This window comes from Cavia porcellus, unplaced genomic scaffold (assembly GCF_034190915.1).
Source record: "Cavia porcellus strain 051 isolate PalLab524CR breed Dunkin Hartley unplaced genomic scaffold, mCavPor4.1 scaffold_27, whole genome shotgun sequence".
In the NCBI taxonomy this organism is placed as follows: Eukaryota; Metazoa; Chordata; class Mammalia; order Rodentia; family Caviidae; genus Cavia; species Cavia porcellus.
Window position 1 is genome coordinate 39969080 of NW_026947510.1, and position 18274 is coordinate 39987353.

At 36.4% G+C, this 18274-nt stretch overlaps 2 protein-coding genes across 14 annotated transcripts in view; one reads left to right on the forward strand and one right to left on the reverse strand.

The window, feature by feature from the left end:
* Atf7ip (activating transcription factor 7 interacting protein) overlaps positions 1 to 13030 on the forward strand; it is a 185917-nt gene extending 172887 nt beyond the window's left edge. For 11 of the 13 annotated variants that reach the window (XM_063238259.1, XM_013153081.3, XM_063238258.1 and 8 more), the window contains one exon: positions 8507 to 13030. In XM_063238259.1, coding sequence (XP_063094329.1) covers positions 8507 to 8926 — 420 coding nt within the window. In that variant the 3' untranslated portion in view covers positions 8927 to 13030. Of the gene's footprint in view, positions 1 to 1717; positions 1762 to 8506 lie in introns of all 13 variants that reach the window. The other 2 variants (XM_063238260.1, XM_063238261.1) reach the window with 1 other exon arrangement.
* Positions 13031 to 13722: 692 nt separating this feature from the next.
* The window catches only part of Plbd1 (phospholipase B domain containing 1), a 64966-nt gene continuing 60414 nt past the window's right edge, over positions 13723 to 18274 (reverse strand). Inside the window, exons 9-11 of the mRNA XM_013153169.3 lie at positions 16501 to 16686; positions 15769 to 15875; positions 13723 to 13996 (exon numbers count right to left, since the gene is read on the reverse strand). Of these exons, the coding sequence (XP_013008623.1) occupies positions 13793 to 13996; positions 15769 to 15875; positions 16501 to 16686 (497 nt within the window). The 3' untranslated portion in view covers positions 13723 to 13792. The remainder of the gene's footprint in view (positions 13997 to 15768; positions 15876 to 16500; positions 16687 to 18274) is intronic.

The following is an 18274-nucleotide window of genomic DNA, read 5'->3' on the forward strand; positions in this document are numbered from 1 at the left end:
TCAATCCTTTTGCATTTACTTATGCATGTTCTATGAGCTAGTATTTGGTTTATTTTGGAGGATGATCCATGTGCAGGTGAAAAGAATGCGTATTCTGATGTTGTGGGTTGGAACACCCTGTATACCTCTACTAAGTCTTATTTGTTTCTCTTTTTATTTATTTATTTATCTAGTTGACCTGTTTATGACAGTGGGGTATTATGGCCCCCAATACAGTTATATTACTGCTGATTTGATTTTTCATGTCTGTTAGTTTTTGTTTTATATAATTGAGTGCATTTGTTTTTGATGCATGTGTATTTATGATTGTTATTTCTTCCTCTTGGATTGTTCCATTGACAAGAATATAGTGACCTTCTTAGATTTGGTTAATCAGTCTTGGTTCTAAATCTATTTTTTCTGCAAACAGAATAGCTACCCTATTTTTGTCTGGCTTCCTGTCTATTTTTTATTCTTTGACTTTATCTTTGAATTTCTTTTTCAAATAAGTATGTTTCTTGTGTACAGCATATTGTTGGATCTTGATTCTTGCTTCTGCCAGTCTGTGTCTTTCGATTGGTGAATTGAGACCATGAACATTAATTGATACGTATTGGTTTATCCTTGTCATGTCACTTCCCTTTTGTTTGCTGCCTCCCCCCCACCCCATCTGTTTAATTGTTTGCCTTGCCTGGTGAATTCATTCTTTTGGAGTTCATGAAGTTAAAGTCCTTGTTATCTTTTTCTACAATGTCCTTCAGCATATTTTGCAGTGCTAGTTTGGTGTTCATGAATTTCTTCAGGTGTTTTTCGTCATGCAAGTATCTTCTTTCTCCATCAATTTTGAAAGATAGTTTTTCGGATACATCAATCTCCATCAGAGTTTGTTGTATTGTAGGCCTTGACATATGTCACTCCAAGCTTTCCTTGACTTGAGAGTTTGTGTTGAGAAGTCAGCTGTGATTCTGATAGCCTTTTCTCTACAGGCGATTTGTTTCTTTTCGCTAACAACTTTTAATATTCTGTTCTTGCCTTGCCATAGATTTTTAAAAATTTTTTGATCATGAATAATTGAAGTTCTATATGCCTCACTTATCTGTATGTCAAATTCTTTCTCTTTCTGCCAAGGCAATTTTCTGACATGATCTCTGTAAACAGGTTTTTTTTATATCATTTGTGCTATTTCCTGCTTTTTTTCATTGATTCCAGTCAATCTTATATTATTTTTCTTTGCATCTTCTAGCAGCTGCTGGGTTGTTTGTGGTCCTTTTTTAAGGTCTTTTTGAGACAGGGTTTCACTGTGTAGTTCAGGTGGGCTTTGAATTCTCTTTGTAGCCCATCATGGCCTTGAACTCAAGGCACTTCTCCTGTCTCAGCCTCCCCAGGGCTGGGATTATGGCCACCATACCTGGCTCTTTTTGCTATTTTTAAGAAATCTTTCATTTCATGATTGTGAATCAGAAGCTTGTCTTCTATATCTGAGACTTTTTTCCTCACATTGGTTTATTCTACTGTGAGGTTCTTTCAGTGGAATTTTTAATCTCCTGAGTATCTCTTCGAGTCTGTTTTATGGATTCCATTTCTTTCTTGTGTTGGACATTCATGTTTTGCATCATTTTCCTGTTTTCTATTTTTAAAAAAGTTTGTATCTGCTCTAGAGTCATTAAGTATGTCTTTCATTGTGTTCACCATCTCTGTAGTTCCTGACAAATTATTCCTGATTTGATTTTTTTTCTAGAGCCTCGTACATCTGCTTTGTTGTTAGCACTTCAGAGAAGTCAGGTGGGTGGCTTTCATATTACCCTCTGTGTTTGCCTTTGGTGAACTGGGTATCTGAGGTTGCGTCTTAAGTGTGTGTGTTGCATTTCTTGTTATTTACTCTGGAATAGTTGTTATTGGTATAATTTTTGTGGTACTGGAAATTAATCAAGGGCCTCTTATTTGTTAGACAAATTTTCTACCACCAAGCTATATTTTCACTCCCTTTGTTTTTTATGGTATTGAAATGTTGGAAGGAGAGAAGCCAATTATTTATTTCATGGTGCCCTACATGGGTTTTCAGCTGTTTCCTCATGGTTAAGTTTTGGTTAGGTAGTGCTGGCTGGACAAGCATACCACTGATGGAGTCCAAGTCTATCTGCCGATGTGGCCTGATCTCTCCATGCACAGTTACCATTTTCTCCTTGCAGATGACTAGCAAACTTTGGGCAGTATACACTTGTCTTTTGAAGGATGGGTCCAAGGCACATTTAAAGAGGAAACAACAGAGGATAGGGATGAGATCTGGCTCGAAGATTTTTGACTGCCATTCTTTATTTCTTAACATGGTACAAATTTTTCAGAACCAGTTTTCCTCATCTGTAAAATAGGATGATGAAATTTCATTGCAGTATTATCAAGAAGATAAAAAAATAAATTATATGCCTGGAAGTCCAGAAAGGTGAGCATGCTTCTCATTTACCTTTTTCAAGTTCAAAGTTGAGAATAGAGTTTTGTTGATCACTCACTGTTGTGTTTGTAGCTATGAAGGGACATCAAAGATAAGCAACTCATGCAGTACCAAAGACAGAAACTCAGACATGTATCATAGACCCAGCAGGAACAACCAGAATCTTCTTTGGAAATGCCAGGTGCTGTGGATGGAGGAGTAAAAAATAGATCATTTTGAGAGGGGTATCTTCACACTCAGCTTGAGAAACTAGGAAAATAGCCCATGAGCCATAGGGATCTAGGACTTCTGTTCTACAACTGTGTGGACCCAGGGCTTTTGCCCCACTGTAGACCAGCGTCATGGCCATGAGGCCAGATTTGCACTGGTGCCAGTTAACTGTGTGCCTTGGAAAGCTACCAGTTGCCTCTGAGCCTCCATTTCCTCATCTAGAAAATTAAGAGAGTTTGACTAAATCTGTTTCTTAATCAAAGGTGTGCATTAGAATCCATAGATGCTTTTTTAAAGCACCAATTCCTGGGCCTCTTCCCCAGACCACTTGAATCAGAACTAGAATCTTTAAAAAGCTCCCCAGGTAAATGTAAGACTACAGGCTCTGAGTTATCTTATGTATCCTGTGCCTCATGTTTCTGCAGATCTGTTAATGGGATATTTTGAGAAGCTGACTCTTGTGAATTCAGAATTCATCACCAGAAATTTGCTTTTTTGTTTCTATTCCTATTTTTGAAATCTCTCCTACAGTGAACAAGTTTTAAATAATCTTGAAGTTCCTTCTTACCTTAAAAGTTTGTGACTCTATAAGAAGGGTGGTCTAAAGAAGTTAATTTTCTGATAAATTTAGGACTCATTGCTTTGCTAATAACAGTTCCTTGAAATTTTTATTTCTCATTTTGAAACTTTCTAAAGTGTTCTATTCCAACTTCTCCACAGGAAACAGGGACGGTAAATTCACATGAGGCTATAAGACAGGTGTGTAGGTGCTATGCTGAATACAGATACTGAATCATGATTTAACTTCAGGTGTAAATTTTCTGGTGTGGTACTGGGGATAAATGTTTTCTCATTTTCTTTTCTTTTTAAATTTTAATTCTTGAGTTAATGCTTACAAATGGCCTATGGTGAGTAGCTTTATTGCTAGTATTTAGAACTCCTATAAAATGACTACTTCTCAGAAGTGTTTTCTGGGTGTAGCTGTCTTTTAGGTTTTGAGTCTGTTGCAAGATCGTACTTCTTCAATTTATTGGGGATGAGAAGTTGCTACCTACTTGGCTCAGCCCCTGGTTCTTTGGCACTGGCCCACAGTATTGTCTATGACCTTTCAGCAATTTCTGTCTTGGTATACTAGGACAAACAGCTGGTTAGAACAGTTACGTCACTTTGGGTAAAGTGTCACAATCAGCAACAGCCATAACATGAGACACAGCCTAGAAATTGTGAAACTAAGGTAGCCATTAATTTGTCACCTTTAACCATATGAACTATATTTGTGGTTACATAAAAAAATCTCAAATTAACCAGAAAATTCTATGCAGTAAATAAGCTCTCAATATGCCAGTTTTACCCTCAAGGGAGAAAATTTAAAAGGGTTTAAGGGGAAAACTAGAGAAATAGAAAGAGATTAGAAGCAAGTCTGGAAGACAAAGCAAGATCAAGCAAGATCATGCATGGGAAACTGGTACAGAAGACAGGAGGAAAAGAGAAAAGGAACAGAATGGAACATCCACAAAAAAATCTAGAAACCACACTCACAGTCATATAAAAATAAACTCAAACAAACAAAAAAAAAACCCCAGAAAAATGAAGAGAGGAGAAAAGTCTACTCTAAAGTGTGTCACTGCTGTCACTGGTAGACAATATGTGGAAAGAGTCCACATCTGTGTTGATTTATCCCACCAAACCATCAGTAGTTTTACAGTGGAGTGGTGGATAATACTGGCAAGCATGCACCTTTATTTCCTCTAAAAGTTCAGACTGGTTTTTGTCCGTGAGGCTGGAATGAGACCCATTTAGCCTGCAGCAGTGTACAGCTGGGAGCCACTAGGTGTGGCCACATCCCTTGTTGTGAATTTTGAGCTCCATTGACCCCTCTCAAAGATGGCTTCTAGTTGGTTGACCTCTCCTGCTGAATCTGCACCATTCACCTGCTTGTGTAGTCAGTGGCATACACTGCTCCATTCCACTGCTGCATCTCCCTGTGGAGGCCTCTGGGGTTGCCAGCAGTAATTGTGCCTGCAAGTTTATACTGATCCATCCACCCAGTGAGTTCTGACTTAGGTAGAAGGTGCTGCCTACCACCCCTTCTTGGTTGAAGTTGCTCTCTTTGCTTTCCTCTTGGGCTTTCGTAAGATCATTCCTTCCTAAGTTCAGGGGACCCATGTCCTCCTTTTCTTTGCATTGCTATATTCTACTGTCTGGATACCAGATCTTGGAGACATTCTTTCTCTGCTGCTTACCACTCCTCCAATCTTCCTGAAAGTCTTTCTGTGTTGTAATTCTTATGGGCTTCCCTTTCCAGGTGATTTGTTTCTTTTCTCTAACAGCTTTCAATCTTCCGGGTTTTTTTTTTTTTTTTTTTTTTTTGCCCCCAATTTCTGGAATCTTAACTATTATCTGCCTTGATGTGGTTTCTTTTTATGTACTGTATGCCTTACTTACCTGTATAGTATATCCTTTTTCCATGCTTGGTATGTTTTTCTGCCATTGCTTATGTGAATAGGTATTTTATGTCATTTATGTTTTCTATTGTTTTTTTTTTTCATTGACCAATCTTGTGATGTTGTTCTTTGAATCATCTAGCAGCTCTTGGTTTGATTTTTCATGGTCCCTTACTGTATTAAAAAGTCTTTCATTTGATGAGCACTAACTGTAACCAGTCTTCTAGGTCTTGATATTTTGTCCTCATATTTGTTGATTCTGCTGCATGTAATTTCAGTGAAATTTTTAATCTCTTAGAAATATGTTTAAATCTGTTTCATGGAATCCAGTTGTTTCCTTTGTGGGGCATTTATGGTTGCCATCACTTAAGCTCCTCTATTTTTTTTTTCCTGTGTAAAATATGAGAGTTAAACTAATCATGTCCTTTATTATGGTCATTACCTAGTTACCTATGAAATTATTTTTGATTTGTTCTCTTCTGGAGCCTTATTTATCTTCTTTGTTACTTTTGTTGCTTCCATTTCATAAAGTTGAAGTGAGTGGCTTTTGATTTGTTCTGCTTCAGTGTTCCCTGGATTTGACTTGGGTGAATTAGAGGTCTGGGACTATGTCTTGTTTCTGTATCTTATTTTCAATTTTTTAAAATTTTATTGATGGTTTTAAATTATTTATGGTAGATAACTTTGTTACTGGTATTGAGACCTCCTAGGAAGGGACTGCTTTCCAGAGATGTCTTCTAGGTATAGCTGGGCTTTGGGTGTTCAGTCTGTTGCAAGATCCTGCCTCTTCCATTTATTAGGGATAAGAAGTTGCTGCATTTGACTTAGAACTCAATTCTTTGGTGCTGAACTATATATTGATTGTTATCCTCACACAAGTCTTAGTATTGGTATAGAGAAATAATAGAAGAGAAAGAAATTAGAAAGAAACAAAGGTGAAGGATAAAGATAGATTATCCAGGCTTTGAGAAACAAATGAAGAAGATAGGAAAAGAAAGAAGGAAAAGGCAACAAGAAAACTAAATACAGTTCAAAAAACTAAAAAAAGTTCATATAAGAAAAAGTAAAAACATTAAAAAAGAAAAAAAAAAATAAAAGAAAAACAAATTTCTCTGATTTTAGGCTTGTGGTTATCTTTGGGGGTTTATGATTTTGTGATACTACCATGTCTCTGCTGTCTGACAGAGGTCTGATCATCTGTCCTGCATGATCCCAGCAAGCCTGCAGTAGTATTAGGGCAGAGTGCCAGTTCTGTTGCTTTCAACTCCACAGAAGTTCAAGCCTGATTCACTGTCTTGGAATGAAATCACTTACCTACCAATGTTCATAGCATCCACTGCTCTGTTCCACTGCTGCATTTCTTAGTGAACCCTCTGGAGTCATCCACCTCCCCTGTGTTTGTGGATTCGAGCCTCTTCTCGCCTGGAGTCAGGAAGAAAGTACAAGTTGTACTTCCTTTTTCTTCATTGGAGTCTTTTCTCTTCAATTTCTCCATGGGATTCAATTCTCCTTTCAGATCTTTCATGGGGCCCAAGGGTGTATCTCCGTTCCTTTTTCTGCAAGTTGTTATATTCCAGTCTGCATTCAGAATCTCAGAGGGGCTGATCTGTTGCTTACTGCTCCGCCATCTTCCCAGAAGTTCTGTCAAATGTTTTTTGTACTTAACATTTTTCTTTAAAGTAGTAATGTCAAAGGGAAAAACAGGTGTTTTTCTTTTCTAATAGAAATTTATTTAAGAAAATTAGTATTATCATTACAAATAAATGTTCTATACCGTGTGCAGAAATAGGTCTGTGACTGGGCAAATAAAGTGAAATAGACCATTTCTAACCTGTCCACTTTAAGACAGGACAGATAAAACTAAAAGTTTGTCCTTATAATTTAGCCTCCAAAGTGATTTCACATTATTAGGACAGGATTGTGACAGTATTTGATTGTTATGGAATGTCTTATAAAGGGAAGTGCTGACTTACGACTTGGAAGGCAAGTAATCGAATCTATTATTATCTAATAAAACAACTTTTAGTACTCACAACAATAACTAGCATTTATTTAGTGTTTGCTATGTTCCAAGCATTGTAAACATACTTGGTCCTTACAGAGAGTCCTTTTAAGCTGTTGCGTAAAGAACATTTAAGACTTTTTAAAAATAGTTCTGGCAGCTAAGGTTCAGAGAGAATGGATAATTGCATTAAGGTCATACTTCATAAGAACCCAGGCATTCCAACTCAAAAGCCTGTGCTTTTAGCAGTTTCAATTTTTTTTTTTGTATTTCACTGAAGTGAAATAAAGTAGTATTAGAGTACTTGAAGTACTCTTAGGTATCCACTGTCACAAGAATGTTAAATGGTGATTGTTATTAACTCAAGCTAGTGTGAGAAGCAAAGCAATTTAAAGGTTTATGTGGTATGATTTCAGTGCAGCCAGAGTATTCGCAGTGCTTCAACTCAGGGTCTGCTAGTTTATTTTATAAAATTGAGTGTTGTGACTCCAAGTGTGTGTGGATTCATAATTGTTACATCTTGTTGAATTGATCTCTTGATCATTATGTAATGACTTCTTTGCTTTTTATACAGTTTAGCCTTAGTGTCTATTTTTTCAGCTGTAAGTACAGGTACTACTGCTTACCTCAAGTTCCTATTTGCTTGAAGTAGCATTTTCTATCCTTTGATTTTGAGTGTGTGTCTTCTTTGGTGGAGTGAGTCTCTTGCTTTTTTATCATCTGGCCCTTCAAAATTTATTTAAATACTACCTTTCTCATGCATACTAACCAAGAAAATAATACACATTCACTAAATATGCTTAATTATGAGTATTCTATATTTATAATGCAGAAATTTTAAAATGAAAGTATAGTTATGCATTCCTAATTTCATGTGATAGATTGCTGTATGTGACTTTTTATTGTATGTATGTCTTTTTGAGGCAGGATGAGGCTGGCCTTGAGTTCATTTTGTAGCCCAGACTAGTCTCAAACTTGCAATAATCTTCCTGCCTCAGGCCTCGAACACTGAGATTACAGGCTATGTGCCACCACCTCTAGCTATGACTTTTTAAAATGCTGTTCTAAACTGAGAATCTCTTGTTAGAAGTAGATTGATATTTCTATATCTGTAGTATATCTCAATGCTGTTTCTTCAGCAGAAACTTTATTTGGCAAGAATATACCAGTATTTTAGGTATAGGAAGTTAGTAGGAATAGCCATAGCACTACTGTTTTTGGCATGATTGGTTATAAATCACTACTTCATAATTGTCAAAATTGTCACAGTATTTGGTATTTCCCAAACTTCTAAATATAAAATTTTAAATATAAAAAGGTATGTCTATTATCTATAAGGTGTCTTAATTCTGGCATTAATTAAAGCACTGTCTAATACAATTCTGTGATCACAATAAATCAAAATGGTTCTCCTTTTCTTAGGAGCCCCCACGCCCTGTGCACCCAGCACCCTTACCAGAAGCCCCACAACCACAGCGTCTACCCCCAGAAGCTGCCAGCACATCTCTGCCTCAGAAGCCACACTTGAAGTTAGCACGAGTTCAGAGTCAGAATGGCATTGTATTGTCCTGGAGTGTCCTGGAGGTGGATCGAAGCTGTGCTGCTGTTGATAGTTATCATCTCTATGCCTACCACGAGGAGCCCAGTGCCACCGTGCCCTCACAGTGGAAGAAGATTGGGGAAGTGAAGGCACTCCCCTTGCCCATGGCATGCACTCTTACCCAGTTTGTGTCTGGCAGCAAGTACTACTTCGCAGTCCGAGCCAAGGATATTTATGGACGTTTTGGACCATTCTGTGATCCTCAGTCAACTGATGTGATCTCTTCTTCCCAGAGCAGTTAAACCTTGGAGCCTTTATCTTTTCCTGTTTCAGAAATTCTACTTTTTAGTCTTGTTTTTAATCTTGTGCATGTTACCCAATGTAAAATCCACATTGTGCAAGATTTCTTGGACTGATGTGTGTATACACTACATTTGTTTATAACCAGAAGCAAAATAAACTCAGCCTATAAAGCAACAATCTTTCCTGGACAATTCAAGCTTCAGGGTTTTGAATTATAAATGGGTACTGTCTTTAGTTATGAGTCTGGGGAATATGTATGGGTTTTGTGTGGGTTTTTTGTTTGTTTGTTTTATTTGTTTGTTTTTTCCTATTTGTGTATTCACTGCAGTGGAATCTCCCATTTTCATTCTCAAATTTACCTCTCTTTCAGTATGAAGTGAATAGATCAAAGAATCTTAGGTATGTAACTGATGTGATTCTCATAAGGGTTCTATAGAATCATAATTCAGTGATATAAACTAAATCTATAAACAAAACTTAGAAGTAAAGAAAAAGCAAAATGGCTAGCTTAAAATAGATTAATTTGAACACAGGAAAGGATCTATTCATTTTTTCATTTATTTGTTCTGGGTGGTTAGGTGAAAAACAATCTACAGAACCCCTCCCCATCCTGTCCTAATCTGGCTTTCACATTTATTTGTGCCTTAAAGGTTAGCTATAGAAATAAATATGGCCATACACTGTTGTTTACTCTTCTCTTTTAGCCTTCCCACCTTAATTTCTCTTTTATCTCCACCATATTTGGCATATACCTCTCCAGTAATTTTTGAATCAAGGCCTTTTGTATACTCCCTAACCCAAATCTGTGGTACCACTGCATTTGACTTGCCAGTTTTTCCTAAGTGTATGGATAACTTTCAGTTTTGGTTATTACTTAACACTCCATAAAATGGACCAATGGACCAAGAGAAAACCATATGGTGAACGAAAAGTTTCCATCAAACCTATTTCTGCATCCATGTTACAGACTACATTAGATTTCTAAAGCACTTGTAGTTTACATTATCTCTATATTCTTTCAAAGAAGAAAATAATAAAGTGCATAAAATACAGTGAGCTAGTATATAAAGGGGAAAGCTATGTTTCCTCTTTATTCTCATGTTATCCTATTTTTAATCTCAGTTTTGATTGTGCCAAGTTGAGCCTGATTTAGCCTTTATCTGCTTTGGATAGCATTTAAAGTATATCTGTTGGGATCCCCTTTCATATAACAGTTAGGTATAGCCAACTGTGTATCTCCACTCTTCAAAAATAAAATTCAGTCATATATTTTCAGTATTGAATGCAAGCTATACTGGTTATCAGGTAGGTATTTTCAGTGTAGATAGTTTAGGACAGGAGGGCTGGGTTAAATTTTAGGGATGAGTGTGGTTGAGAATATTTTGAAAGGTATTCATGGAGTTTGTGAAATAACCTTAAGTTTCTTCCCTTGATGTTTTGCATTTATATTTCTAACTTCTCTAAATTCATTATTTTTTCTGGAATTATAGGTGGGGGCTATTCCTTTTATTAGTTTACAACTTCGATGACTTTTAATAGGAAGTACTATTCTAGTTGTAAAATTACCTTTAGAGACCTTTACTGGTCACTGTAATGTTATCGTAGGTGTGAGGTTTGATTAATAATAGAGGATGGCAACATTTACCAAATATAAACACTCTAAGCCATTTTCCTCTCAAAACTTTGAGACAATGAGAATTATTTTTCCATGAATCAAATTTCCCCACTATGTAGATACTACTCATTCTAGGACAAATTATGGTAAGAAGTTTCCACTGTTGTGAGAATGAAAATTTCAAAAGGAGAAAATTGACTTAAAGATACGTATGAACATCCATCTATATCTGCTTGTATACATGTTTTTACCTGCAGTGTTTGTAATGTAGATTATGTGGCAAAGCTCATTTTGCTCTACTAAATAGAAAGCTCATATTCAAAAGTTTATTGGCTGATTTCAATGTCATGGTAAACATTTCTTTACCTGGTCTACAAAAATTTCCCTCATTGAACATTTTTATTAATATTCACTAATCTTGTTTTTTAAAAATTTAATTGCATTATATGCTCAGATGAAAAAGCCCAGTAGAACAAATATTTTGTATTATTTTAGCCTGTATTGGGTGTTTTCTATCAATTGGGGGAAAAAAAGGAACTCTAAAGATACATTATTCCAGAAAATAATTACATGAAACTTTTTATTCTAGACAGTGGAAGGTAGAAAGAGATTATAATTATTTAATAACAAAAGCATATTTTTGGTTGATTTTCTCAAAATTATTGTAACACGGGTTTACAGGCAATAGACATATTGGATTTATTGAGGTGATAGACTAGAATGCTGGGCTTTTTTAGGATAGGTTTAATTTTGATAAATATTAGCTTTTTTGTTTATCTTCTTTGGGAAAGAGAATGTGAAGGACTTAGACTTTGTAGTAGCATTTCACACTCCATGGTTATCTTTTTTATTTTTTTATTTCATGGTATATTTTTACAGAGTGTTTCCAATAACTCAGTTATCCCATTTTAAGAATGCAAGTTTGCTACATATTTATCCTGACAATATTTGTGTAGATACTGTCTTATTGGAAATCCTGGAAATTTCTGATATTTCAACCTGAAATAAAGAATGTTTATATGGTATTTAGAGGTAACAATAACATTTGATACTACTTTGCACTATGTCAGTAACTTTCACCCTGTTTTAAGCGTGAGTAACCTCTTTTTAAAATTTTGTTCTTGCCAGTAAATTTTAAAATGACATATAAAGGCAGTATCTGTTAATAGTTATCTTTATGAAGTAACTATATTCTTTATGAAGTGACTATATTCCTCTGTTTCTCTGGACTCACTTTTAAAATTATGCAGAATGATTTATACTGTTTTATACAGTATATAACACAGAAGTAGAGAGCTTCCTTGAAAAGTGAGTGAGTGTTGAGACACTATTTGCCTCCCAGAGAAGTGTTTCTCTCCCCTTTCCTCATTGGCTGACACTAAATACCTTAAATAAAATAACCTAAAGCAAACAGCTTAGGACCTTACCTTGGTGCATCTCTCTGCAGAACTTTCTCTTACAGCACTGAATAACTTAATTTTTGTTACTTGCTCTTTTGCTTTAAATAATCTCCAAATTATTATGCAGCAAAGTTAGTGTTAGTGTTGCATGATATACATTTATCTTTTTCCATGTTTTCTAATACTGTATTAAGATTAAAAAATAATGCCTGTGGTGGTCTCATCTCTCACTGTTATATATAGTACTGTGATCTTAGCACAGTAGGGTACTACAGAGACCTTCCAAGTATTCTGACTTTCCTTCTTGGATCCTTTCAGTATCCTCAATATATCATGATTATTTGTTCTTTTTGTTATTACTGACCTGTGACTGGCCTGTTTTACTCTTGTTTTTACAAAAATTATGTCCTGGTTATTAGATTATTGCAAATAACTAAAACCAGTATATGATTCTGCCTTCCTTTAACTATTACTGGGAAAATTTTTCATTTGTTTTTGGATTTTGAGGTATACAATTGGCAATTTTTATGTAAGGTTAGTATGGTGGTCTCATATCCCCTGGATCCCCTAAAGGAAGGAATATGATAGTATAAACACATTTTATATTATCGTCTTCAAATCATTTTATCACATTCAAATAAGCTTTTCTTTATTTTTTTATTTGTAGAGTCAATTAAGTACTTATCGTTTATATTTAAATACTTTTTCTCTTGTAAATAAGGTAACTGGGCAATCAAAACACCTTGGGTATCTTGACTTTAGTATTTTATCAGCAATTTCAAAAATAAATATAAAAATAAACTCTTTGTAGGAAACTTGCATCCAGATTTTTTTGTTCACTGCAGTTGAAAAGTGTAAATAAGAAGACAATTTGTCTAATATTAACTGGGCTGTAGTACGTTGCCCTGTTTTTGTTAAGTTTTGAAGGTTTTTATTTTCTTTTCCCCCTCCTTCCCTTCTTCCATCTCTCCCTCCATCCCTTTTCCTTAATGTACAGTAGAGTGATATCTATGTAAGTGTTAACTGTAGTAGGGTTTTGTCCAGTAAGCCTAAAATTTATACTTTGAAATAAATGAATGGATTTTTAACATTCTGAGTACTCTGATTCATTCTGTTTTTTCTCAGCTATTTTTTATGTTTTCTTTTGAAATTGTCCCACATTGATTAGAATCATCCATTGTATATTGTATAGTATGGTTTAGGTAATCTATTTGGTTTTGCATGGCATTCTGTAGTTTGAAAGAAAAATTGGTTTTACATATTATTCTGTAGTTTGAAAGAAAAATTGCTACACAGGATTGCTTCCACATTGGATATGGCCTGTTTTGATAAGAAGCAAACAGTAAGGTTTACTATATTGTCTAGGCTGCACCACAAAGATTCGATTAATGCCTGCCCCTCAATGACCAGAAAAATCTTGTAACTGCATTCTCTCAAAGATTGTTTAGAAAGCATAGCTCCACATTCCCTAAATGCTTTGTGATTAAGCCGGAGGGAGGAGAGCAAAGTAAAGGAATAAACACAGGTTCTCATGGATCTTGAAGTGGTATTCACCTCCAATAGCAATGAGTGAGAACTGTCTCATGGCAAAGCTGCCTAGGAGACAGCTTGGGAGATGGAATCTTTGTCATAAAAAGAAGAGAATAATGGATCTGGATAAATGAGTTCCTGTCATACCCCTCTGTATATTAGCTTGTATGCTGAACCCTAGTATTGTTATGTTTCAAAAGTATACTTGTCCTGCAGAAAAAAAGGGAATATAGTTTAAAAGAATCAGAAGTTGAAAGTGACAAACTATTTTATTCTAATGGAAAACAACTAAGCATCTTTGGTATCTTTTACAGCCATTTCTATTCCCTCATCTTCCTCCTTCGTTTTACATTAGGTTTCAGAATTGGTTTCATGGTAATAAAATCAAAGTTATAGACCTCTGGCATGCCCTGATGGAGAGTATCGTTGAAACGGTTCCAGCGAAAAACAGGGAGGCCACCTTGGACAGTGGGACCACTAATGGCATAGGCTGTGTACTCTGATGCTAGATGGATATCTGCCACCTGCAAGGAGAGATGAGTACATTTTAGAAAACCATGGAAATCTTGATTAAATGCATGACCTTTAATTTCCCCCCCGCTCCCCACTATTTCACAATAATAGCCTCATAAAACAAAATTGTGCTGCAAGCTTCCTTGTGCTTTTCTACTAAATGCTATTCTGTATCCATTTGGCATTCAAATGTATAAGTTAACTATTAGAAGTATATTAACAATGTCACCACATGGGAGAGCTGCAGTCTGGTAACTCAAAACAAATGAATTCCAGCTCCAAAACTTAAATATCACTTAACCCCCCTCTGTGATTCATTTTTCTCATAGAATTGATACAAATTAAGGAAAGTATGCTTAGAGCAATGCCTAGAACATACTAAGTCCTCCACAAAAGTTACTCATCAGTGCTGTAACAAGAGTTTAGTAGGAGGAACTCAGTATCAAAAAGGCCCATGGTTCTCAAAAACAGCTACTGGCTAGCACATCTTACCCTTAGAGGAGAAAGAAAATCTTTTATTCAAAATGTGTTTTAAAAAAATAAACTGTATATCCTTCAACAGAATTTGACAGATGAACTTGGGTTCTCTGCAAGACGGCAGAAGTATATACATTCTGGAATGAATAAAGCATTTCTCGGGTACTTTGTTAAATGCAAGAATGAAAAAGATGCCAAAACATGTTTTAGGGGCTTCATGCGTGTTGGGTTCTCTACAACCACTTTTTAAAAAATAACACTTTGAGCATCATTGAGACTAAAACTTTGCCATCCTCAAACAGCTGAAAAATTTGTTTTAAGTGAAGGTGGTATTGGCAGTCCTATCATTTTCTGAGCTAAAGAATAGTTTACTTAAAAGTTTCGTTCAGAATTTAGGACAGGAAATACAAATTATAAGGCACATGCCCAAACCAAAAGTGCAAAAGGATGTGATAGAATGATTCCACCATCCAGTGGCTTACTTTGCACACCCAAAGTCCAGTAGTAGGCAGGTAAATTTACTAACCAATTTACTAACCAATTACTAACCAATTTACTAACCGATGAAGGATTGGGGGAAGCCCTGATTTTTAATGCTTGCTGATTTCCATGATGTAAGTCCTCCCCACTGTGGCTGTTTTTAAGCTCTTAGCACTGTCAGCTGACTCGAGTTCATATGACCCAATGTAGTGCACCCCTGCAAAGCTATTATTACACAGGTTACTACAGCACGTATTACCTCTAATGTGAGAAATAGACACCTTTGAACACAGTCCAATACTTTCTTCAATTAATTTGACGTCATGATTAGCTTGAAATCACATGGTTCTCAGTAATGTCCTTTTAATTTTGGTAAAATTTATTACAGTCATACATTTACAAATAAGTACAATTCTAAACATTTTACAGATATTAAGGTTTATTTCTCACTGTGTGACGTAAGTACTATTTCCAGTCACAGATGAGGAAATGGAAACATTGCAAAATTATAAGATTTACCAGTAAGTGGGAGTATAGTGCCAGAATCTTTGGAAAATCTTGATTCTTGAATTTGGTTTATGGTTAGAGACATTCTTGTGCCTTATGCTAAGAAAACCTCTGTAGCTGTGCTTTTGACCTAATTGTTTATTGAAATTAAATTCAGAAGTCAGTAGCTTGGCATGGTGGGGCACACCTGTAATTCTAACATTTCAGTAGCTAATGCAGAAGGATCGCGAATTCAAGGCCAACCTGGACTACCTAGCTAGTTCAGTAGCCTGGATCATGTAATGAAACTCATAAAAAATGAACATCAGCAGCATGTTACCTTTGTGTCATAACAGCCTCCAGGACTTGGGTTAGCTGAGTTCAGGTCCTCACGGCAGCAGATGGTACTGCAGGGATCACCCTTACTGTACGGGTCCTTTTTATAATCTAGGAAACAAAGTGATAAGGGAGAAGAATGACTCTTGACTACTCTGAAGTCTTATTTAGCTACAGTCAGATTTTGGAGTCTGTTAAAAGCCCAGAAGAGTACACCCTATGGGCCTCAGAGCCTAACCTGTTCCAAGCTACAGACGTCTCACCTGGCTAGCGTTACAGAGGAGCAACTAACTAAATCCTCTGAAGCCCGGCCTGCTTCAAAACCTTGCACAGTGAAGAGTGGATGGAAAAGAGAAAATAAATGTGCATCATTTTTTCAGTAAAGGATATACCAATTTGACTTTAATATTATTTCTTAAAGCACTTATGAAATTTTTGTTTTATAATCTGCTTTTTGGGAGAAAACCTGTGTGGGTGGTGGGTGGGGAGGGAGAGCTACACGAGTTACTTCTTGTGTGTTTTACACATAATATTTTCATTTAAAAAATCCACAGAATCACTTGAAATCAAAAGTCTGTTGTGTATAAAGTATGTATTGTATTAATTGAAAATAGTTAATTCAAATCACTTCCTATAATTCTCTCTAGTACAGAGATAATAAACTTGCATGATTCTTTATCCATGGGGAGGAAAAGGAGTTTTGAAGAATGAATTCTTGAGATACAGAGCTACATACTGTTGTATCGCATGATATATTTCATGGATGTCATATCAGTCACTTTTGCTTGGTCGCGCCGGAAGATTTTGGCTCGTGGAGCTAAGTCATATGAGTAGTCCAAACCCAGCCTCTCAACTAATAGCTGGTAGCCACTCCAGTTGTAGACTTTTTTATGGAAAGGAATGTTGTAGGAAGGCCAGTATCCTGATTTGGAATGGAAGAGAAGAAAGAGTAAGATTTACAGGAGGATGGAACAGGAGAAATAAACCATTGGTAGTGTATTTTAAAAATTTGAATACACGTAATCACAAAGTGAAACTACACACAAGATGAAGCTTTAAATGTAAACCCTATCAGGAGTTGAGTTTCTGTTCATTAGAAAATGAGAATTTTTAACAAAAGAAATCAGTGAAGATGGGAGAGAAGAAAGACTAATTTGGAGATTATCGCAATAGATGACATGGTACATAGGAACAAAACCCCTAATAAAATGTGGGCCTCAGGGATCAGGACCTTGTACTGCTTCCGAGGTCTCTGCATTGATTTTTGTAATGGCAGCTGGATGCAGCATCTCAGCCCAGAGAGGCCTGTACCACTTAAATGCACATTACACTATCCATCAGGCAGACTTTTTAAAGTCACAACTGTCAACCAGTTCATCTCCACCAAGCAGGAAAACCTACCTTCTTTCCTTGTAGAAAAATTCATCTGAGAAGCCAAATCATTAGCTGTTTACTTGGTTAGCACAGCAGTTCAAAAGTGAGCACCTTGCCTTCTGATCTCTTAAGGTTGGTCCAGCCAGCTGCTAAGAGCCTAATAATAGTGTCCCTTAAGAAAGAGATGCTTACTAGTAGCTACTACCTGTTTCCAATGATTCATGACTGTCTTGGCACTTTTCTCATTGCTGCGAAATAATATGTGACACCAAAAGTAAAGGAGGAAAGATTTATTTTGGCGCACAGTTTGTAGATATGTCAGTCCATAATCACCTGGCTCCAAAACAGGCTGGCATAGCAGAGGGGCATCCCAAAGGAGAAACAGTTCATGGCAGGCAGAAGACAGCCAAAGCAGCAAGCACATGACCAGCAGCAAGAGACATGACCTGGACCACCTGCCCTTAGGGACTCACACTCTTAATCCTAGCATCACTCCTTGATCCCAGCAGCACAAACCCTAGATCCAGCCACGTCTGAAAGGCCCCTCCTATGACTGCATGAAGTTTAGCGGCAACATCTAGATTCAAGCTGTAACTGTGACCATCCTATGAAATTGTAAAGACCCACTTTCCCAGATCCAAAAATTCCTTACAAGTTTCAGATTTTAATAATGGCAATGGAATGTGTATGCTACAATATAACAACATTTTCTCTGTGGGGAATATCTCACATGCTTTATAACCAAAGACTACTATTTTGGTACCCTAATGTGTGAATTGTATGTTTAAGAGGAAAGAAAAATCTTGAGTTCATTTGAGGCCATTTTTGGCAATTTTTGTTGCAAAATGAATTCAGATCATATTTTGTGACTTAAGTCATTTAGAACCCAAACAACTTTGAGTTTTACATAGTTTGGGATTTTTGTCTTTTGACAAGGGTCTTCGCCTAGACTGGCCTCAAACTTGCAATTCTCCTGCCTCAGCCTTCTAAATAGGATTACCGGCATGTGCTGCTATAGCAAGCAGAAATACTAAGATGACACTTTGGATTTGCAGGCAGATTTACTTACATTAACTGGGCACTGATTGCGATCATTCGCAAAATATCAGGCCCTGATCTCTGGTGGTCTAGGGCTT